The sequence below is a fragment of the Bison bison genome, unplaced genomic scaffold (genome assembly GCF_000754665.1).
Source record: "Bison bison bison isolate TAMUID 2011002044 unplaced genomic scaffold, Bison_UMD1.0 scf7180017863946, whole genome shotgun sequence".
In the NCBI taxonomy this organism is placed as follows: Eukaryota; Metazoa; Chordata; class Mammalia; order Artiodactyla; family Bovidae; genus Bison; species Bison bison.
This window is the reverse complement of record NW_011494518.1, coordinates 1,257,009-1,281,987: the sequence shown is the minus strand read 5'-3', so window position 1 is coordinate 1,281,987 and position 24,979 is coordinate 1,257,009. Positions and strand designations below refer to the sequence as shown.

The 24,979-nt window shown below is 39.2% G+C and overlaps 1 protein-coding gene across 1 annotated transcript in view; it reads right to left on the bottom strand.

Annotated features, from left to right (window-relative positions):
* Window positions 1–24,979, bottom strand: part of CERKL (ceramide kinase-like) — a 154,328-nt gene that overhangs the window by 15,349 nt on the left and 114,000 nt on the right. The window contains exons 6-8 of the mRNA XM_010833851.1: window positions 20,451–20,582; window positions 11,437–11,500; window positions 4,612–4,754 (exon numbers count right to left, since the gene is read on the bottom strand). Coding sequence (XP_010832153.1) covers window positions 4,612–4,754; window positions 11,437–11,500; window positions 20,451–20,582 — 339 coding nt within the window. The remainder of the gene's footprint in view (window positions 1–4,611; window positions 4,755–11,436; window positions 11,501–20,450; window positions 20,583–24,979) is intronic.

The following is a 24,979-nucleotide window of genomic DNA, read 5'->3' as shown; positions in this document are numbered from 1 at the left end:
TGGATCTCCTTGCAGTCCAAGGGACTCTCAAGAGTCTTCTCCAACACCACAGTTCCAAAGCATCAATTCTTTGGTGCTCAGCCTTCTTCACAGTCCAACTCTCATATCCATACATGACCACAGGAAAAACCATAGCCTTGACTAGATGGACCTTTGTTGGCAAAGTAATGTCTCTGCTTTTGAATATGCTATCTAGGTTGGTCATAACTTTCCTTCCAAGGAGTAAGCGTCTTTTAATTTCATGGCTGCAGTCACCATCTGCAGTGATTTTGGAGCCCAAAAAAATAAAGTCTGACACTGTTTCCTAGGCCTTTCCAACGATCCTTTAACCCTCTATAGGCTGCCTTTGGACCTCTAATTGCTAATTAATCTAGACTAGGTGAGGGTAGGGGGAAGCAAAAACAAATCAATCCATTTTACTTCCCAACCAGATTATGTTGAAGGTTTTGGAGAAGGCTACATAACTAGAGTGATATATTTAAGATTATCAATGGATTACAGTACTCTATGAAACATACTTCCTCCATTACCATGGTTAATTAGGAGCAGGCCATAAAAGCATTCCTCTAGAAAGACTATTTAAAAACATAATGTAATGTTGTCATGTGCAGTAGAGAATGACACATATCATGACTCAAGAAAAATAAAGACCATTTATTCCCTTGAGTTTGAAGTATGCTAAGTATGCCCAAACACAAATCCTCTTAGAAAGCTAGAGATTGCTTTTTATTTTTTTGTCTTCTCAGGCTTTGCAACTTTGCCACTTTCCTTTAATTCCACTGAACCTGGCAATGATAACAGACATGACCAGAAGTCAGAAAATCATTTTAGTCATCTTCTACTCTGCTTAAGCTATACCTTAATCCTGAAGAACTTATTTTTTAACACTCCGAATTTAAGAGGAAAGTTGATGAAGAAAGTAGATGTAAAATTATAAAACTGTAGATTGCTTCATATTTTTGTTTGAATAATCTAAAAGAGTACAATTTCCTGAAACAAAATGTGCTCCATCCAAAAAGATATCTACATGCCAAAAGAACATGCTGCTCACATAAATAAAAACTATGTAATTTTAGCATTCTCACAAAAGCTATAAATGTTCTGCCTCGAGGTAAACATTTTAATTAGCCTGAAAAGTTGTTTTTCTTAACACTACCAGCAACTTTACTCACTGCCACCTCCCCAAATCTGCTAAAATGTGCCACATCCAACGAGTAAAGACAGAAGCAGCAGATCATCTAACGCATGACTGATGGAAGAACCAGGCAGAAACTACGGAGGCAAAAAGAAAAAAAAAAAAATTGTCCTTGGAAGTGCAAGCACTTCTGCAGAACAATTAACTTAATTAACCAGACATCATGAATATTCATAAAGCCATTAATGTCTCCCACATCCAAACAGATAAATGTGATGTAATGACTTCCTAGTCAAGCATATCTAAAATTCTCATGAAAACTGCACCTACACTTCGGTTCTTTGCCTAAAATATCATAGAAATTAACAGTCCCTTGGCAATATTTTATTCTCCTTAAATTAATTGGAATGTATGATTTATGAATTCTATAGGAATATATGGTTCCCAGTCATCAGTATGTGGATTGAGCCTTGTTTTACATCAACTGGATTGCTTTTTTATTTTTATGTCCTCTTTGGCTTTTTTCTCTATCCTCCCCCTCATACCTTTAATCGGAATCTCTCTGTATAGTTCCTTAGCACCAGTTCCCATAGCAACAAACATCATTGCTAATGGCCAGTAGTTCAAATACAGGCTTCCCACATCTGATCCATCTGAGTCTGACCATAATTCAGTGGTTTAGTCTGTTGGCTCAGTGGAGTAATTTACTAAACACGCTCCCTCTGGGTATCTCTCTCCAGGAGGCAAATGGCTCCAAAGGCAGACCGTCTTCTGCATTCAGCTTAGAAACTTCCTGCCTAGCTCTTGTTCCCAGTCTCCACAAAGCCCTGACCAGACATAGAGTCCTCATATTAATTACATCCTGCACATGATTTCCTCCTATTAGATGCAATCCATAAGCTGGAACTTCTATACAATCACTAAAGTTTTGACAACAGGCTGTATCTTCTAAACAAAAAGTATTCAAATGCCATTTCTATCAATCATATCCACTGTATCTGGAAAATGCTCTCAAAATCAGAAATATGTTTAAAAAGTATGATGATAATAAAACTCAGTGCTATTCCTCTATAAAATCTGAGTTGCATGTTAAAAAGTAAGCATAACCAGAATTGTTTCTAGCTCGCTATTCACTTGATGTCAAATGCATACCTGTGGAGACACCCATCCTTCCACTTCTGATGCACAGCACTGAATGAGTGACCTCAGGGGTGTAAGTACTATGGAAAAGAAACAGTGAGCTAAGCATATCCACTCTGCCCGAAGGGAAAAGGTTGGGAAAGTTCCCCCATTATAGACATACTCCTAAAATGACACAGAAAGGTCAAAGTGTGCTTCCAAAGCATCTTTTTGAATTGATGCATTTTGTTATTGTCTACCTAAAAGGTTTATTTTCACAGATTTTTCTTAACGGGTTTTATAATCATAAGGATATATCCTTATAACCCTCTCCTTTTAAATTATTGTTTTTATGAAGGACTTTTTCCTCTAAAAGAGCATTGGTATGTCTCCTTTGTCGATTGATAATACAAATATACTAAAATCCACACTAATTGACTCTGGTTATTGAGTGGATAGAAAGTTGATTTCTTTTTCAACCATGTGCATTGTTTTCTATTTTCACAGGAAACAACACAACTGACCCTTAAACAACATGGGTTTGAAGTCAGTGGATTCACTTCGATGTGGATATTTTTCCGTTGTGAATACTATGCCATGCTGTGCTAAGTCGCTTCAGCTGTGCCTGACTCTTTGTGACCTTATGGACTACAGCCTGCCAGGTGCCTCTGTTCATGGGATTCTCCAGGCAAGAATACTGGAGTGAGTTGCTGTGCCTTCCTCCAGGGGATCCTCCTGACCCAGGGATGGAACCCACATCTCCTGCAGCTCCTGCATTGCAGGAGAATTCTCTACTGCTGAGCCACCAGAGAAGCCCAGTGAATACGATGGTGGTGGTGCTGTAGTCCCTAAGTCGTGTCTGACTCCTTTGACTCCATGAACTGTAGCCTGCCAGGCTCCTCTGTCCATTGTATTCTCCAGGCAAGAATAATGGAGTGGGTTGCCATTCCCTCCTCCAGGGAATCTTCCCAACCTGGGATTTGACCCCGATTCCCTATTCCCAGTGGGCTGAATTTGAGAATGCAGAGAAAAGAAGGGCCAACTGTATATTGATCAAGGATCAACTGTAATTGTTTCCACTCTTCTTATGGAGATGATAATATGTGATGTTTTAAAATGAAAAAAATCTCACCTTTTTCACTATTGTTTGTTTCAATAATAATTTGGGAGGAAAAAGTGAAAGTGAAGTCGCTCAGTCATGTCTGACTCTTTGTGACCCCATGGACTGTAGCCTGCCAGGTTCCTCTGTGCATGGGATTTTCCAGGCAATAGTACTGGAGTGGATTGCCATTTCCTTCTCCAGGGGATCTTCCCGACCCAGGGATCAAACCCAGGTCTCCCTCATTGTAGACAGACACTTTACCATCTGAGCCACCAGGGAAGTCAAGGACTAGATTAATGTAACAAACCTGCCAAAGATGCTGTTGCCTGTTCCAGATGCCGGTGTTGCTCTGGCTGTTCTCCCTGACTCACTTCCACTTTCTTTTCCTCCCTTCCCCTAATCAGGCTTATTCCTAGAGCAGGTTCCCAGAAGGTTGCTCCCTTGCCTAAACCTCCCATTGTTCCCTAACAGCAATTCAGACCCTTTCCTGTGGCATCCAGAAACCACCAAAGTTTAGACACATTTTGACACCAGTACCACCCAACAAATGGCCTGTGGTCTTTTCTTTCACATTCCTGGATTTTGCCTTGCCACTTGTTATTTTTGCAGCCAAGAAAATAACGTATTCTTATCTTTCAGGTCAGATCCTACCTATTTTTAGGTCCCGTTCAAGTGCCACTTGCTCTATAATTTCTTTACATTTACTCACGTAACCCTTATTAAGCGTTCATGGTGTCACATTCTGTTCTAGCTGATGGAGATAGAGCAGTCAGGATGAATCCTTTTGGCATTCTCAAACTTATCTGTTTATACTTCAATTATGGGAATTGAGTTACTACATTTTATCCCATATGGAATTATAAGCAGCTTGACTGGAGTGGCCCTATTTTGAAATTTCATATCTGGAACTGCATGATCATTAAACCTTTATATGGGAAGGTAGAATAATAGTCCCATTTGTTGTTTGCTTAACTATATTAAACTCTGCAAATATACTTCTAATTTAATACCACAATAACCTCACAATGAAGGGGGTATCATGTGTGTTATCTCTCTCTTATTTAGAGAAATAAGGCTCAAAGAAATTAAATAACTTGGGCACCATCTCACATGTGCTAGCAGAGATACCAAGCGTGGATCTTTCATACTCAAAGTCTGTGCATTTAACTCTGTATGATGCAGTCTAGGTTAGAGAGTAATACAGGAAGAGATGGGGGAGAGGGTTCACTTGGCAAATCCAGGGGCCCTCCCTTGCCTGCTGGTATCACACCAAGTGGAAGCTGGGCTCCGACAGGAGTCAGGATGCTGTCTGTTTCCAACCCCGCATTCTTCTGGGCTCTAAGAAGCAAAGCATGGGCTACTTCACTGGCAGATCCATCTCCACCAACACATACCACACTGGAAAAGAAATTAAGTCAAAGAATGAATGACATCAGAATAACTGGTAATAATTTGTGAAATGCAGACTTTAAAATATTAATCTTACATATTGTATTTGCATAATTACTCATAGCTTCAAATATTTCAATATATGTCAATGGATAAGAAGACACTAGCACTGTACTGATAAAGTTTACAAGAAGACATTAGCTGAACTTTATTATGGTTCAACTCAAAAAATATTCAAACATACAGTCTAAAAGTCAGATGAGTGGCTCAGATGGTAAAGAATCTGCCTGCAATGCAGGTGGCCCAGTTTCAATCCCTGGATCAGGAAGATCCCCTGGAGTAGGGAATGGCTACCCACTCCAATATTCTTGTCTGGAGAATCCCAAGGACAGAGGAGCCTGGTGGGCTACAGTGCATAAAGTCACAAAGAGTCGGACACGATTAAGCAACTAACACTTTCACTTTTCACTTTCAAGAGGCATTAAAACACTTGAACATGTTAATTCACATCTGACCTGAATTTTGCTTTGTTAATATCCCAAAGCATATTATTTTTATTTTGTTTATGTTAATAAGTCAATGAAATTCATTTAACTAACACAAGCGAAAGCATAAAACCCTGCTAATTTTCAATATAGCTCTGAAAAGACAATAAAAGCTCTGAAAAGCAATAAAAATCATGTAAAATATAAAGCTTTAATTTAAGGAACTACTAATTATCATTAGTTATAAATGTCTATTGCAAACATGAACTGGTTTTTATCTCTTGGATATTACTGCGATACTGAACTTGTAAAGTTAGTGTTACTAGCCTTTGGCTCTAGTCAGCACTAAAATTTTTTAGGACCTCACCATAAGTACACTACAGGAGGGGGGAGGTGGGAATCCATGAAAGTCATATAGAATGTCAGAGGTTTTGTCATAGTCATTTGTATTTAAAAGATGTAAAATAACAGGCTTCCCTGGCAGCTCAGTGATGAGTCCACCTGCCAGTGCAGGAGACATAGGTTGGATCCCTGATCCAGGGAGATACCACATGCCACGGAGCAACTAAGCCAGTGAGCCACAACGATTGAGCTTGTGCCCTAGAGCCGGGGAGCCCCAGTTCCTGAGCCCATGTGCCCTAGAGCCTGTGCTCTGCAAAAAGGGAAGCCACCACAAAGAAAAGCCTGCACACTGCAATTAGAGAGTAGCCCTGGCTCGCCACAACTAGAGAAAAGCCCACACACAGGAACAAAAACCCAGCATAGCCAAACATTTAAAAAATAATAAGATTAAATATAAAAATCACATCAACTGACCCAAAGGTAAAGAGTTTGTATTATTGAAAGCAGGTGTCATGCCCCACAACCTCCCAGGCCCTGCAGCAGAAGAGTCTGCTCGTTTAAATGAGAAGCAGTTTCTTGGCTCCAGCCCACTGCATCATCCAGGAGGCAGGCTTAGAGGACCGCATCTTCTGATTTTTCTAGGGAAGCCACAGGACCTGCTTTGGGGGTAAGTCTCCTAACTTATAAACATTAACAACTAGCATTCAATATATTTAAAAATTCTTTTTGCCAAACAGAACAGCCCACAAGGCATAATCAGCAGAGATTCCTGGTTCCCTAAGTTCAGGAAGCTCCAGAAGCTGGTGGATCCTGAGGCTGAGAACATTGTCTCCATCAGCTGCCTCCACCGTGTTCTCAGTCTTCCAGCCCCAGCACTTAGGTGGGGTTCAGGGCTAAGGCTGCATATAGCCTGGGCAATCCAAGGTCCATCCTAACTAGAAGAAATTCTATGATACAGGATATGACCCAGGTCATGTTTGCCCAGGGATATTATTTTGTGTCTGAACTGATTCCAGCAGTCTCAGTGTAGCCACTAATTCAGAGAAAAGTGATTATGCCTACTGAGCACCAACTTCATGTCATATAACATATTGGCTCTTTTCTATTAAATTCTTAAAAATCTGTAAAATAGGCATTAGCCTCATATTTATATATGGGGAAGCCAAGGTTTCATTTTAATCTTATCTGTATGATTTCAAAGACCTCTATGGATAGATTTTCAAACATTTTGTGGACTTAACTTCTAGTTCTATGCCTGTCTACCAACAAGAGTGTGTGGCCTAAAAAGCTCATGTAAAGTCATCCAACACATCTAACTGAGCACAAATAACTTGCCTCTTCTGTATCATATGGTAACATCTGACCCCTGGAATCCTGCACCCAGTTAAAGCACTGTGTACATGTTAACTCTAACTGCTAGAGTTAGTAGAAATGAGCCTTTCTCGGGACACATGTGTGAGTTAGCTGCTCAGTCGTGTCCAACTCTTTGTGACTCCATGGACTGTGGCATGCCAGGCTCCTCTGTCCATGGAATTCTCCAGACAAGAATGCTGAAGTGGGTTGCCATTCCCTTCTCCAGGGGATCTTTCTGAAACAGGGATCAAATCCAGGTCTCCTGCATTACAGGCAGATTCTTAACTGTCTGAGACACCAGAGAAGCACATATAGGAATATGCTCTACTACAAAAACCTTTGAAATATTGTCATAAGGCATTCTGTGTTAAATATTTTGAAACTAAAACAAATGATAATTACAATAATAAAGTAACACTTAGTGAACAATTACTACATATCAGATGTTGTCAGCACTCTCCATATATTAATTTATTTAATTTGAACAATAACCACACACAGTATACACTTTTACTCCCAATTCACAGATTTGGAAAATAAAACATAAAAAGATTAAGCAACTGTTCCAAGGTCATACCATGGTAAGTTATAGAATGAGATTTTGAAATAAGACAAGTTGGTCTTAGAAACTACACTACTATTTGATATATTAGACTCCTTTCTTACATAGAAGACCCAATGAAAATAGCCTTAGGAGAGTTTTATTATTTTGGAAATCAGTTTAACAGTAGAATCACTGTGGAATTAAATAAGAGAAAAGAACTTATGTTGACAAATACTAGATCATTAAGATCATCTCAAGATATAATTACCCAACCTAGGGAATATACTTAATATAAACATAAAAGAGTCCAGCTATTAAAAGAAAAGGCAAAAAAATAACCTTTTAAAATGGGTTAATTCAATCACACTTAAGAGCTACCCTAAAACATAACCCTTTAGAAGTAAAGGGTAAACCCTTGTGTTTTCAGAATAAACTCTTTCATGCCTGACCAAAAGTAAAGCTTTGCTGTCTAGAAAAGCACAATTGGGAGCTAATATCTCATTTCTCTTTATTAAAAGTGATAAAAAATATAAATGGGTGTTTGTGTATTTGTCTATCAACCCACATCATTATTAAAAATTTTATTATTGGATTTTCAACTTAAATTTTTTTTTGAGAAGAGATACTTTTTAACCTTACTTACTAATACAGACATCACAGTGGTGATAGAATGTCAATGTAAGCCAAATAATACCTGCTGCTGCTGCTAAGTCACTTCAGTCGTGTCCAACTCTGTGTGACCCATAGACGGCAGCCCACCAGGCTCCCCCATCCCTGGGATTCTCCAGGCAAGAAAACTGGAGTGGGTTGCCATTTCCTTCTCCAATGCATGAAAGTGAAAAGTGAAAGTCAAGTTGCTCAGTCGTGTCCGACTCTTCACGACCCCATGGACTGCAGCCCACCAGGCTCCTCAGTCCATGGGATTTTCCAGGCAAGAGTACTGGAGTGGGGTGCCATTGCCTTAAATTTAAATGAAGGAAAAAACTAATTCAACAAAATATAGTTTTAAAATGCTGTGAAACAAAATAATAAAATATTAGTATATGTATCTTGTCTGGAAAATTCCATGGACAGAAGAGCCTGGCAGGCTGCAGTCCATGGGGTCACAAGAGACATGACTGAGAGACTGAGCACACGCAATATATGTGTAATTGCATAAGAGCTACAGATTAGCACTTTTCACACTTACAAACGCAACTGTTTCTGCTTCAAGTCTATACATTCGATATTACTCTTTTCTTTGTCTTTACAAAACTTCCTGTTCATGCCCAGTATAGAGGAGGCAATGTGGAAACTGACAGGGTTTCCTCAATGGCTCAAATGATAAAGAATCTGCCTGCCAGGCAGGACACCTAGGTTCAATCCCTGGGTCAGGAAGATCCTCTGGAGAAGGGAATGCCTACCCACTCCAGTATTCTTGCCTGGAGAATTCCACGGACAGAGGAGGCTGGCAGGCTACAGCCCACGGGGTCACAAAGAGTGGGACAGAACTGAAAACACATAATATATGGAAATGGACACTCCTGCAAACTCCAGCAGTGGATCTGAGAGCGTTTGCTGGAACACACTGGAGTTGCATACCAGCTGTCATGAGGACTGATAACAGTGTTCCTGTTGGCATTAGGAATATGTCACGATGTGTCTTCATAAAAACATATGCAACTCATTAAAGAAAACTTCAAAATCTTAATAATCTTCTTAAACGTTATTTACTGAATCATTTTGCTTCTGAATAATATCATAGAATTTCTCTAGGATCTTAATCTCTGGTCTATGTCTAAAAACCTTTAGGTGATTTCCTCCTCACTCCCTATCAATAGCTCCAGTAGAGACAGGAGGAGATGCCTCAGGCTCAAGTTGAGCCCCTCTTCCATCAAAATACCAAAGAATCCTGGGGTTACCTCATCCTGTCCTTGAGTCTTTTATATCAATTTCTCAAAAAGTACTCCTACAACTACTCATCAAACAGATTCAGGAACAGGGTGCTCATGAATGTAGCGTGTCCCACTTTCAAACAATTCTACTTGTTAGAGAAGTGTTCTCTGGAATTGCCTACAGAAACTGTTTCCACTGTTCTCCTCGTATATATGCCTTTCTATGTAATTCTAAATAGAATGACTTAAAATGACCATTTTATTAAGATAGTTATCCCAACCACCATTTTACCTCCTGCTGAAATAACTAGACTCAAAAAACCAAATGAACTATTTAAAGGATCTTAGAAGACTTCCAAAAGAAATTTTAAACTATTATGAATCCTAAATTAATTGGCATACTATACAGTGAAATCACTGGAGCTCAATGAACATAATGGCTAGGTAAACTATTTGGTGAAAAAAAAAATGTAGGTAATAACTAAAGGATCTATAGATCTTGTAGTGCCACACTGCAAAATAACACCTCCTGCCATGTGGAATAAATAAGAAGTATGTTCATGTAAAGAGAAAACATTATTGTATTGCATTTAAGCTATAGTTTTTCATCATTCTGCAAAATTCTTCTTGATCCTTGCACAGTTAATTACCAATGGACGTTATTTATAGATAACACATTTCCTGGAACACTTCATAATGTTAATAGGCAAGACAAGGTGTAATACCTACAATATCTGTTATTCTTATTATATAACCATGTTTTAAAGCAAGGACTTATTTGCAATGCAACATCTCTTATACATTCACAAGTTGTGTTTCAGGACCGTGTAGCAAATTAAGGTAGCTAGCTGGTAGGCATGATTCCCCCAATTACTTCTCTTAAATTGTATACTTGCAAGGTAATTTCCTAAATGTAGCCTATTAATCAATCTGTCGAGAACTAAGTATAAGGCTCTGCAGTAATCTCCTACCTCATATTCTTCATGCTCAATATTTATAGACCATTGCCGTCTAGATTCACTCCCTTCGATTAAATTCCTTTTTGAAAAATTATGTCTTACTTACCAAACTTCGTTCTTCATCCAATATTTTTCCTCACCTCAAAATATTAAGTATTTCTGAAAACTGACCTTGGTAATGCTCCAATCTGATTGCATCACTTTCCTCTCTAACACATTCTAATAATTTTTCAGGAGGAGTAAAGCCTTCCAATACAGTTGAAAGACCCAAATGCCCTTCCTGATATTGTGAGTCTATTGCTGCCCACCCCTACTGCCATCACCATGAGACAGAATAATTCACATGCCTGCCACCTTTTAAAACTCTGAAACATCCACCCTTGCAAAAAACCTTCCCTAAAAGAATACGCTTTTAGTCTTGTACATCAATCCAGCACTTTAGCAAATTGATTCACCTACATTTTTAAAATGTCAATTGAAACATACGTCACTTGCCTTGTTTCTAACGTTTGCATGCCAGTGAAAAATTTCTACACATGCCAGCAATGTATTGCAAACAACAGTTTCTAATACCTACTATGAATAACACACTTATTTGGTACCCACTAAATTATAGAATATAAGTAAAATCAGCACATTTTTTTCATCCTGAAAATAATGCATTTGTTTTTATAAAATATTTACACTCAATCATAGCCAAATTAACCCGGGGGTAGCTAATAATACTATCGATAAGTTTGCAAAAGAGGATCATAATATAGTTATGCCATATGACCAATGTATTATCTTCCATCAATGCTTTTCTAGATACTCACAGGGTTAAAGCCAAAAATTAAGAACTCAAGATGCAAATATATGTTCATAAGGTAAGTATGAGGCAGCACACGGTAACTTGCCAGTACTTATATTCACACCCGTCCTTCGGGGTTTCTATGCACAGTCCCGTGAGGTAGATGACTGTGCCATATTACATTACCATCATTAGCTGTTACTACACATATACGCATGAAATACAGCCCAATGACATACATCACAAATAGTTAAAAACTGTAAGTTCCAAATATGGCTAAAAACGAATGAAAATATTTCATAACATAAGCTCTATGGTATATGTAGATGAAGAATACAACCTACCCATCAAATCCCTGTAGTTCACATTCTTTGAGTAGTGACAGGGCATGCCCTTCATATTCTGTTACTGTATTAGAAGAGGAAAAAAAAAAAAACAGAAAAAGGTAAAAGTTTTAAATGAATGATCTACACTTTTTAACTTGGTTTGGCAAAATAATATGCTAAACATATGGCCAGGTCGTAAAGCAAGATATATTCTTGAATATTTATATTTTAATCATGGCAAGGAGGATTGTTACTTGCTCAGTGTGTTTTATAGCTTCATGTAAAAGAGGGTCATACATTTATTCCAACTACAGAAGTCATTTGGGGATATCCCATTAGATAATTTATCTTGGTGCCTGTCAGTTTAGTGTTCCCTAAATAAGACACATTTCCTTTAAATCAGAAGCCTAGGAGCAGCAGTATTTTGAAAATAAGGCATATTAGCTGGCATCAGATAGTCAATGTTAAATCGCTTTGGCAACCTTACATGAATAAATTACTTGAAAGGTTAGTGTAAGATTTACATACTAGAAGAATGTGTGTCTGGAACTGCTAGACTAAAAAGAGGAGGAGTTGGATGTGAAAATGTGAAGCCAAGCCAATACCAATGATAACAGACCCAACGCCAAGGAGGGTGGCGCACAGGCCCACCAGAGCCCAGATTCTCCGAGGAAATGAATCTGTCACTCCCTATTGCTGTCTCTACAGTCATGATGCCCTATACAGTACGCAAATGCCAGTGAAGACAGGATAAACTGGCACACTGCAGATGGCACCAAGCGGTCCAACCGCATTTAGCATTTTCTGGGGCAGCTCTGCCAGAAGAGACAGCCCAGCTGTATCCACCCATCAAAGATTTCTGCTGACTGACATGACACTGCAGATGGATTTTTTGTGTAAGAATGTGCATCATTATATGCGAGATTACATTAATCTTTCATGCTTGTCTGTCCCTGGTGCCAGCATGGTTCAAGCTTTTCCTACAATGTTTTTAGATATTGTTAAAAATTATTAGTCTTGGTGTCTAAAAGAATCATTCTGTACCCAGCAGCATTACATTGTAATTTTCCCACAGCTTATTCAAATGCTGTGGGAAAATTCAACATTCACAGGAATAAAACTTCTCAATTAAATTCTATTTAGCAGAAAGTGACAAGAAAACAAAATATAAAATATCAACATTAATAAACAGGTTATCATCCATGACTGTGTGCTGATCATTCATCTGTAACTCCAGTAAGTAGCTGCAACCTTAAAAGCAAAATAATAAAGTATCTTACAAACACACATTGAGAATAATTAAGGGTATTAGGGAAGAAATATTTATGCTAAGAGTCAGTTTATCAAGTCTCAGTTTTATTCCAAAGATTGCTTTGGTAAAGCTTTTCACATCCAAAACAAAATTAGCCTTAAAATTATCTTCTGTGGCGGATTCATTTTGATATTTGGCAAAACTAATACAATTATGTAAAGTTTAAAAATAAAATAAAATTAGAAAAAATAAATAAATAAAATTCAATTTATTAAAAAAAAATTATCTTCTGGTTAAATGATACTTTTACTTACAAAAACATCTGAAATAATAGTCTATTTCTTCCTTTCATCTTGCAGATGAAATGTGATTGTGTGTGTGTGTGTGTGTGTGTGTGTGTGCTAAATTGCTTCAGTCGTGTCTGACTCTATTCGACCTTACAAGCTGCAGCCCACCAGGTTCCTTTGTCATGGGATTCTCCAGGCAAGGATACTGGAGTGGGTTGCCATGGCCTCCTCCAGGGGATCTTTCCAACCCAGGGATCGAACACATGTCTCCTGAAATGGCAGGCAGATTCTTTACTATGGAACCACCTGGGAAGCCCCATTTAGAAGGAGTAGAAGGAATCAAAACATGTATTTATACAGGATATTATGGGCTCTGGAAGCAGAAAGAGCCATATTCAAATCACTCCAAATAAACAACAACATGGGCTGCCAGGAAGCTGCAGTGTCACAAGAAAGCTACTAGCCTCTTCTTTCAGCATCATTCCTTTGACAATCTGACTGACACCTCTCTTATATAGGAAATTTGGAGTTTTCATTGTTTACAACTCTTTGAACACACAGTTCTCACTGCTGGAATCCCTGTACACCTCAACCTTCAGTTTAAATATTACTTCTTCAGAAAGACAGTATTGGAGAAAAGTAATGTCCTGAGGTTGATATTGATTGGTGGTAAGGAAACAGGCTAAAGTTAAATCAGATGAGTTTTGATTCTAACATAAAAGAAACCTTTCTTGGTTTGGTGAGAAAAGTCTGTAACGGGGTAAGATACTGAAATGTCATTTTCTTTTCCGTCTCGTAGGTACTTCAAACTTAGTAAGTTCAAGTAGCAGCCGTCATTCTCACCTTCAAATACACTGCCTCTCAATTACATCATCCTTTCTAGTGTTCCATCATCCATTCCTCACTACCCAAGATAGGAAATGTCTTCTTTCTAGAGTATCCCTTTCTTTTACTCTCTGCAACCACTCTATGCCCAAAGCCAACTGTTCCTGCCTTTTAATTATGCCACTGCATCCCAACATTCCTCAAGCTGATGCCCTAGACCCAGTCACCACAATTTTTAATATGAAAATTACATCAGCCTCTCCTCCAGTCTCCCTCTATTTACCCACTCTAGCCAGAATGATCTTTCTTAAGCATATGTTTGATCACACCTCTTCCCTACATAAACTCCATTGATGACTATTCATTGTCCGCAGGGATAAATTCCAACTCCCTAACTGATATCCTAGTATTAGAAATGGATTGGTCATGTATATCCATAATTATTCAAGGGATAATAAAAAGAACTTTTCGCCAATAATTCTCTCTCTCTAGCTGGATTTGATTTGTGGACATTATGACCAGATTTTTGTTAACATGTAGGTATAACTGGGAGGGAATAATGCCTCAGCCAACTAGCATCTTTTTAACAGTTTTATCAGATTACCTAGCTTTCTGCTGGGTGAAATCAGGAGCAATTGGAGGTATCTCCATGGAAGGGAAGGCTTCAAATAGAGACATAAAGAGCCAAAGGGAAAGAATCAAAAGAAATTTGGTAAAAGTTTCAAAAGTTTAAACACATGATCCCAGAAGGAGGGTAAAAAGTGACAACAAACCCTACATTCTTGACAACTCTGCCCAGGGTCAGACAGAAGGTAAAAGTATCTGGTGACACAGCACTCCCACGGGCCCTGAGCTGGCAGAGATCAAAGCTACATTCAGAGAAGTGTCTTTGACCACGATAATGATGATGAACATAACAAGGTCTAGGAGCTGTGTGACTATAAAGATTGACTGAAGAAAATGGAATTGCCTGTCTTGAACAAGTGAGATCAAGGGACTACATGATATCTGTTTGCAAATACCTCAAAGACTGTACACACAAGATGGGACACACTTATTCCATTTACTTTTTATGGTGGCGCTAGTGGTAAAGAACCCGCCTGCCAATACAGGAGACCTGAGAGACACGGGTTTGATCCTTGATCGGGAAGATTCCTCTGAAGGAGAGCATGGCAACCCACTGCAGTATTCTTGCCTAGAGAATCCCCATGGACAGAGGAGCCTGGCAGGCTACATCCAGGGTCACAAAGAGTTGGACAGCACTGAAGCAAGTTAGCAGGCACAAAAGATAAACGTCAGCGCGGAAAGTCACAAGGAGGCAAACATCAGCTCACAAGTTCTTCTTGCAGTGTGCATTTCCCACAGACATTTGGCAAAGGGTCAAGTAGGTCTGCAATCCAGCTAATACTCTTATTCAACATGCTAGGTGACTTTGGACTACATCAGCCCAGAAGAGCGAGCACCTGTTAGTAAGTGAGGACAGAGGAGGCGCCTTTTTCTAATATGTACAGGGGCACAGTGACTCTGAACTGCAGTTGAGAATGCCCATCAGTATTGTCCAGTAACAGCACGCACTGACTCCGCCACACGATGCCCAGGCCCAGGCTGTGGAGCACCCCAGGAGCGGCACTTCTTCCACTAGGAATGCCACACTCCTGCACTCCACCACAGGAGAGAAATTGAACTAGATGGCCTCCACAGTTCTTTCCAGTTTAATTTCTCTGCTGCCTTGACTTTTTTAATCTCATTGTTCTCTGAGTTATCCTATGATGTCCAGAATTCCCCTCGTAATTCTTAAAGTCTGCTCTGCTTTGAGAGGAAGAGAAAGAAATGGTATCATATGCCAGAATGGGCTTTCCACTCTTGCTCTTTGATTCATGTATCAAGTTGTTAGGAATAAATAACTCTTTTCTAAGGTTCTTCAGGTCTTCTGATATGATTATTAGATAAGATACTGCATTGAAAGTAGCAGCAGAGGGGAGATACTCCTTTAGCTCAACTATTTCAAAAGATGCCGATCTATATTTAGAAGGAGTTAGACTTTCAGCACTAACCAAAATGAAATTAATATACTATTATTAATGTGGTGAGAATCTTTTTTTTAAACTGGAAGTCTGTACCTTTTGACACCCTTCAACCCTCTCACCCCCCACCACCAAACCTCTGGAAACCTGTTCTCTGTATCTACATGTTTTGATTTGTTTGTTTGGGGGAATTTTTAAAAATATTCCACATATAAGTGGGATCATATGGCTTTCGTCTTTCTCTGACTTATTTCACTTACCACGGTATCCTTAGGGTCCTTTTATATTTCCCCAAATGGCAAGATTTCCTTCTTTTCTATGGCTGAAAAGTATTCTGTAGTATGGCATGTACGTGTGTGTGTGTGTATACACACACACACACACACATACATATACACACATTTTCTGTATCCATTCATCAATTAATGAACACTTAGGCTGATTACATGTCTTGGCTATTATAATGAAAATAAAATGTAATGAAAAATAAAAACAAATATAAACAAATGGGAACCTAATTAAACCTAAAAGCTTTTTCACAGCAAAGAGAACTATAAACAAGATGAAAAGACAACCATCAGAATGGGACAAAATATTTGCAAATGAAGCAACTGACAAGGGATTAATTTCCAAAATATACAAACATCTCATGCAGTTTAATACCAAAAAACAAAGAACTTGGTAAAAAAACCAGCAAAAGACCTAAACAGACATTTCTCCAAGAAGACATACAGATGGCCAACAGGCACATGAACAAATATTCAGCATCACTAATTAGAGAAAGTGAAAGTGAAGTCGCTCAGTCGTGTCCGACTCTTTGCGACCCCATGGACTGTAGCCCACCAGGCTCCTCCGTCCATGCACATCAAAACTATAGTGAGGTGTCACCTCACACTGGTCATCATAAAAATATCTACAAACAATAAATGCTGGAGAGAGTGTGGAGAAAAGGGAACCCTCGCACATTGTTGGTAACAAGTAAATTGATACAGCCACTATGGAGAACAGTACAGAGGTTCCTTAGAAAACTAACAATAAAACTACCATATGACCCAGCAATCCCACTCCTGGGCTTAGACCCAGAGAAAACCATAATTCCAAAAGATACATGCGCCCCAGGGGTCAGCGCAGCACTATTTACAATAGCCAGAACATGGAAGTGACCTAAATGTCCATCAACAGAGGAATGGATAAAGATGTTGTACATATATACAATGGAACATTATTTATCCATAAAAAAGAACAAAATTGTGCCATTTGAAGAGATGTGGATGGACCTAGAGACTATCATACAGAGTGAAGAAAGTCAGAAAGAGAAGAATAAATATCGTATGTTAATGCATATATGTGGGATCTACAAAAGTGGTACAGATGAACCTTCTTGTAAAAAAACAAATAGACACATAATATCGAGAACAAATATATGGACACCAAGGGGGAACGGGGAGTGGGATAAACTGGGAGACTGACCTATATACACTTCTATGTATAAAAAGTGTTCTTGCCTGGAGAATCCCAGGGACGGGGGAGCCTGGTGGGCTGCCGTCTATGGGGTTGCACAGAGTCGAACACGACTAAAACGACTTAGCAGCAGCAGCAGCATGTATAAAACCAACACTAATGAGAACCTACTGTAGAGCACAGGGAACTCTATTCAGTGCTCTGTGGTGACCTAAACGAGAAGAAAATCCATAAACGAGGGGTTATATGTACCCATATAGCTGATTCACCTTGCTGTACAGCAGAAGCTAACACAACATTGTAAAGCAACTATACTCCAATAAAATTTTTTTTAAAGAAATAATTGTGTAATGCATATGGGAGTACATATATCTTTTGAGTTGGTGTTTTTGTTTCCTTTGGCTAAATACCCAGAAGTGTGGAATTGCTGGAGCATATGGTCTGTGTGTGTGTGTTCAGTTGTGTCTGACTCTTTGTGACGCTATGGACTGTAGCCCACCAGGCTCCTCTGTCCATGGAATTTTTCAGGCAAGAATACTGGAGCTGGTTGTCATTTCCTACTCCAGGGGATCTTCCCAATCCAGGGATTGAACCTACATCTTCTGCATTGGCAGGTGGATTCTTTACCACTGAGCCACCAGGGAAGCCCTTATGATGAATACATCTTGTTACAAGTTTTACATCATGCCTCATTATACAGCACTCTCTTAATGAATTAATCATCATATAGAATGTATTACATAATTCATAGTCCATTTGGAGTCAGTGGTGCACAGAACATATATTAAAACAATGGTCACACTGGACATGCAGAAAATTTGTACTCTTTCTGTTTTACTCTTTCATAAAAGATACTTTTTAAAAGTATGAGTTGAATCTTATTAATACATAATTTATGAAACTAAAATATGCCACATTATGACCATGTTTCTATTGCACTTTACAATATACAAGGTAGTTTTAAATATACAACCTTATTCAAACTACAAAATTATACAGTGAGATAGGCAGGATAAAATTTTTCAGATAGCCACATGTTTATTGTTATTTCAAATAAAATAGGAAACATTTTAAAAATATAAATGTTAAGCCAATATACATACCTAAATGGTTTCATAAGCAAAAGATGTAATTTTATAATTTTGCTTGCAGCAGGAGTGTTAGGCAGCTAATAATTAGCCATTCTGCACAAATATATAAATAAATTCTAAATTTGCATTTATGTAATATTCTAATTTTATGTTAAACTAAATATAATATTTGTAACATTTAAATTGTAGGGGAAAAAGCTTCTAGACATAATATTTTTCTCTCCAAAACAATTACTAAAAAGGAAAGCACATTCCTATCATTTCTTCTACCTTAGTTCAAGCCTCATAGACTGGTTTTCTTTCCTCCAATGTCTCCCTCATGTTTTCTGCTCTTTATCCTGATGACGTAATCATCTTTGCTAAACTAAATTACAACACCGTGATAAAAAATGTACAGCCCCTCGGGATCAATGCACAAACAGTAAACTCCCAATTGTAGCCTGAAGATTTATCCTTAATCTGGACTCAGACTTCCTCTTGTGCGCCTTGTTGGGAGCCTTCCCAACTTCAGTTCAGGTGTCCTCAGCCTCTAGGAAAAGGGGTCCCACTGCATCTCCTAGGAAGGGTCTTGCTGCCTAAGAAAGCGCTCCAGGTGCAGCAGACGTAATACATTAGGACAGTCAAATTAATAAGAAAAAATTTTAATCCTCATTTAGGATTAAAACATGTTGAATCTCTCACATATGCACACCTCTTCCCATCCCACTAGATTTGAATGAAGAAGAACCAAATTAATTGGCAACCATTTTACAGTGATGGAAAGGACCATATTTAAGATGAAGCCAAGGTTAATGAAAGAAATACCAAAATACTAAGGGCACAGTGCACACAGGCATACCCATCCATCAAGTCATGAGATGTCGGTTTTAAACCTTATTTACATTGTGAGACCCATCTCCCTTGGTTGCAGCTGAGCAAAGCCAGGTCACTCTGGGCACCTTCCTTGGGAACTTATAACTAGGAGATTCCAAGTGCATTCTGGCCTTGTATCCTGAGTAGGCTTATGCAACACTCTTCATCAATTAAAATTCACTACACATGTATATTATCTGTTAAGTGTAAATAGAAGCTACCTAGAAGTAAAACCAGCAAAACTGAGGGTGTGATTCACAACAGCATCAACCCTCCTCACCTCATCCCCTTGGGAAAAATAAGAGTCTCTAAGAAATCAAAGCAGGTCCCTGGTGGTCTAGTGTCTAGGATTCAGTGCTTTCACTCCTGCGGCTGGGGGTCAATTCCCTGTTAGGGAAATCACTGGGCTTCCCTCATAGCTCATAGTTGGTAAAGAATCTGCCTGCAATGCAGGAGACCCAGGTTAGATTCCTGGGTTGGGAAGATCCTCTGGAGAAGGAAATGGCAACCCACTCCAGTATTCTCGCCTGGAGAATCCCATGGATGAGGAGCCTAGCAGGCTACAGTCCATGGAATCACAAGAGTTGGAAACAATTTAGTGACTAAACCACCACCGCCAAGCAATCAAAGAAATTTGGTCACCAAATTTTAACAGCTGAAAGAATTTTACTCTTTTTTCTATGAACTTCAGCATTACCAAATTTCTGTTTTCCTGCGCACAAACCTAAGCACCTCTCTTGTTTTAGACAATGATTTTAAGCTGCTGGCTTCTCCAAATTCATCTAATTCAGCAGTTAAGTGCTGAGTTTTGACCCAACCAGCAGGGGTCAGAGTCAGAACAAAAACCACTTAATGAAGGATTTCATGGAAGACATCTAACATTTAAGTGAGCACAAATCAATCACTGCTGAACTGCAGAGATAATGTGCAAACAGCCAGCATCTCAATGAAGATACTGATACATGTGCAGCCCCCTTAAATATGATATCTAATAAATTTTAAAGTCTGAAAAAGGTCTAAAGAGATAATAGTGATACTCCAATAAAAAATAATACCATTGAAACAAAATAATTGAATTATAATCCTGTAGCTGGTTGCAGTAAGTTATCAAAGCACATAAACAAGCTTTAGATATTACAAGTAGTTTCCTAAATTTGACCCAAGAACAAACTCAAGGTTATCTTGCTTCCTCAAGTATGATTTTTTTTAAAAGGCGAAATTATGTTCTGAAAATACTTACTTGTTACGTCAGTCTTTATTCCTGCAATCTTCAACAGTGGTTCAACCTTTTCATAATAGACCTGAGTAGCTTCTTTTTTGTGGCTTTGGGGGTTAAGGAGTATTTTTAATGACTTTGGTCTGTTTGAAAAACCTAAGAGGAAAATATGAATACAGAAATTATAAACTTGCTGTCAGCACTTTTTTCTTTCCCTTTAAACCACACACTAAAGCCAGTTAAAATGTTATACATGTATTTAATTAGTATTTGCTATTTTTATTTGACAGCATTATTAATAACAGCATTATTTTCAAACATTTCACATTCCCTAGCAATGAAATAGGAATCTCTCTCTTAAAGTTAAGTCCTGAGTTATAACAAAGCATTTTCAACCTGTGAAGGAAGGTGTGAATGAAAACAACTTTGTGAATATTAGATGATTTTTATGTATATTTACCAAATCACCAATAATAGTGAATATATCCAATGTTTCTTAAGCACCTGTTTCTGGGCGGGGGTGCAGGGAAAGCAATAGACTGTAACAAATAGGAAAGTCCATTTCCTCTCCTTGGATAAATATGCTCATTATTGGAATTGGGTATTCCGTTGACCCCAGGGCTACCCAGGGCTGACCTGCTGGTGAGCTCAGGGTGGAGGATTCGGGGCTAGGTCAGGGCCAGCTCTAGAGCAATGCACGCTGGGAGCTAAAAAGAGGGCTTAGGTCAGAGTTCAAACCTGAAAGGGGGCCGGAGAGAAAGAACTCTTCCCTGGGGAACCGGAAAAGCAACGTCTCTCAGCGGGATTGGCGGATATGGTGCTGCCTCACAGTTGGAGCTGAGATTTGATACTACAATTTTCTGGGCTTGCAAGATGCTTATCACTTAGAGCCCAGTTGGAGCAGGTGCAAAGCAAATTTTCTGTTGTTAGGAAGGGGCAGGAGGGGACAGAGGAGCCAGAGGAAAGCTGACGACTATTTCTTTCGTGGTAAGCTGCTCTCACTGGGCCATGCTTCAAGGTTAGAAGAGCAGTTACTAGCATCCATTTTTAATGAAACTGTTACAAAAGCCAAAAGAAAAATGCCCATTACGCTCATGTCAGTTTTTGTGCCTCCAGCAGAGACAATATTTTCTTACCATAATTGATATAATAAAAAATGTTCAATGAATCATATTGTTTGAATTCAGGGAGCGTCTTGGCTGAGGTCTGGACAGGACGATGCTGAACTCCTTGTTCTTCTGTAATTGGCTCTGGGCTCCTTTTTTGGTGAGAGGTCTCTGCCAATCTGCTAACTATCCAGTCTTGAAACCTCAAAGCCACGCTGAACTCCTCTTTTCCCCCTTTCCATCAATTCCTGCATTCAAATGAGCGCCCAGATTTGTGTGCTGGTAACTGTTTGCTTCCATGCCTCTGCCCTTCCTGGCCATCTCTCTCTGGCTACTCTCAGGTGTCTTGTAGCATACCCCTTCCACTGCATCCTCAGATCTTCTAGTTCCCAGCAGCCCTGCACTGGTTCAAAGCTCCAGGGCCTATCTCTGCCTGAGGAGAAAGCCTGAACCCCTGAAAATAACATCCAGAACCTTCCCCCAACCAACTCCAACCTATCCTCTCTCCTTCCTTTCACACAGATTCAAGAAATACTTATTGAGCATTTGTACTGAGTACTGGGAAAAGGAGAGGTGATTCATATGTGGCTCATGCTTCAAAGGGGGAAGATGTATCCACAAACAGAAACAGTACAAGACAGAACAGATCTGTTAAGACAGAGCCACAAAGTGCCCTGGGAGTGCAGAGAGGAGGGTCTTATTAGGGATCTGTAAAAGGGCTTCCAGAGAAGGTAGCATCTGAGTAAGGCTCCGGGCTCATGCTGCTGTTTTCTACCACTTGCAATTCCCTCCTGCTTCACACCTCATCCTCTCCCTTCCCCCAAACAGCAAAAGCAGGGCCAGGAAGAAAATACCAAGGCATGAGACCTGCACAGAAAATGCTAGAAGCAAACTAAGCACAGAGGGTTTTCTGTTTCAGTCCAGCTTCCCCTTCATGATCTCAACCCACTGTATCACTTGCAGAACACCAGGTCTGTCCAGTCTTCCTCCATTCAGGCTCCCTTTCCACTCTGCAGCATCTCCAATCCTGTGAGAAGGCAGCCACTTTTTCATAGCTCACTTCAAATACCACTTCTTCACTGAAGCCTCTCCTGATCACCAACAGATTCACCTCTCAGGCTTCTTACTCCTAGGTTATCTATCTTCTGTCCATCTGTTATCTATTTTTTATATCATTTGTACAAAAATCTCTGATAAAAGACTCAGTGTCTCAGGATTCCCACTGGCCAAACCTGGGGCAACATAAAATGGAACAAAGACAGTAACATACCATACATACTACGGGGCACAATTTACAATAGCTAGAACATGGAAGCAACCTAGATGTCCATCGACAGATGAATGGATAAAGAAGCTGTAGTACATATACACAATGGAATATTACTCAGTCATAAAAAAGAACACATTTGAGTCAGTTCTAATGAGGTGGATGAACCTAGAGCCTATTATACAGAGTGAGGTTAGTCAGAAAGAGAAAGATTGTATACTAACATATATATACAGAATCTAGAAAAATGGTACCAAATAATTTATTTGCAGGGCAGCAATGGAGAAACAGACATAAGAGAACAGAGGACACGAGGAGAGGATGAGATGTATGGAGAGAGAAACATGGAAACTCATATTACCATAGGTAAAATAGCCAACAGGAATTTGCTGTATCTCTCAGGAAACTCAAACAGCGGCTTTGTATTAACCAAGAGAGGTGGAGTGGGGAGGGAGACAGGAAGGAGGTTCAAGTGGGAGAGGATAAATGTATACCTATAGCTGATTCATGTTGAGGTTTGACAGAAAACAACAAAATTCTTAAAAGCAATTATCCTTCAATTAAAAAAAATAAATAAATTTTAAAAATTCCAGGAACTATGTTTCTTTAAAAACAACAACACTAAATGCACACACAAAGAAAGAAGGAAAAACTGTCTTACAGAAGAAAAATAATAAATATAGAAAAATTAGAGAGTTAGAAAACCAATATTTTTGACCATTATAATGATGATGGATCTAAGCAAGAATCAGCAATGGATGCTAAAACCATCGGTGATGACAGTCAGTTGGGGATTAATATATTTACTTATTCTTAAACTCTGTCCCTCCCTATTCTTCTATTTACAGAATATAAAAAGGATATTTACAGTAGGGAAAACTGGCAGACACCTCCTCAGTCAAGCAATCAAAGTTAACCACACTCTGAGTGATACAGACAGACACACGTGCCTCATGTATGCCACGCACAGCACTCAGACACACAACTTCTGTGGGACTCCTGCCCTGAGTGCTTAACGTGGACCTGATATGATGAAACACTCCAACCCAAGTAGAAGGGTGTTCTCAAAACACCTGCCTTAGACTTCTCAACGCCGTCAAGACTATGAAAGACAAAAGCTAAGGAAGTGTTCCAGATTCAAGGAGACTGAAGAGACAACAACAAAATGAGGTATGTGATTCCGGATCAGGCCAAAACAAAACAAAACTGCCATGGACAGTATCAGTGTCCTTTAATGAGGCAAGGCTAAGCAGGTTAATCTAAGGCTCACTTTTACTAAAACATGACAAGGACTACAAACTTGTTCTCAACTCCAGACAGTCCAGACTAAGATCTAGTTAAATTTTCCCTTACCTGGTATTTTTGTTAGAATACTCTCATTTCTCCAGCAGTAACAGACCCAGTAAGAAAGCTGTCTAATCACAAGATGGGAATCCCCAAATGCTGTCATAAAAACCAACTTTTATTCCCCCCTCTTCCTATATCATGACTGTGAAGGAATAAACATTCACAGAAATGAAAAACAGTCATTTCGGCTTGTGAGGATAAGCACATTCTAGCTGAAGGCTTTAAGTGTAAATATATAAAAGTACATGCTCTACAGCCCATCCAATCTTTGTGACACAAACCTAAGGCAGGAAAGGGGCTAATATTTTTTAAAAGACTTTCTAAAAGTATTTAAGCAAAATAAGTTTATTTTAAGCCTCAGTTAATAATAGTAATGAAAACTAAATTAATCAGAAATGTCCTTAGACATTCTGGTCAATCAGTCAGTTAGTTCAGTCAGTCAGTTGCTCAGTCGTGTCCGACTCTTTGCGACCCCATGAATTGCAGCACACCAGGCCTCTCTGTCCATCACCAACTCCCAGAGTTCACTCAAACTCACGTCCATTGAGTCGGTGATGCCATCCAGCCATCTCATTCTCGGTCGTCCCCTTCTCCTCCTGCCCCCAATCCCTCCCAGCATCAGAGTCTTTTCCAATGAGTCAACTCTTCGCATGAGGTGGCCAAAGCATTGGAGTTTCAGCTTTAGCATCATTCCTTCCAAAGAACACCCAGGACCAATCTCCTTTAGAATGGACTGGTTGGATCTCCTTGCAGTCCAAAGGACTCTCAAGAGTCTTCTCCAATACCACAGTTCAAAAGCATCAATTCTTGGCACTCAGCTTTCTTCACAGTCC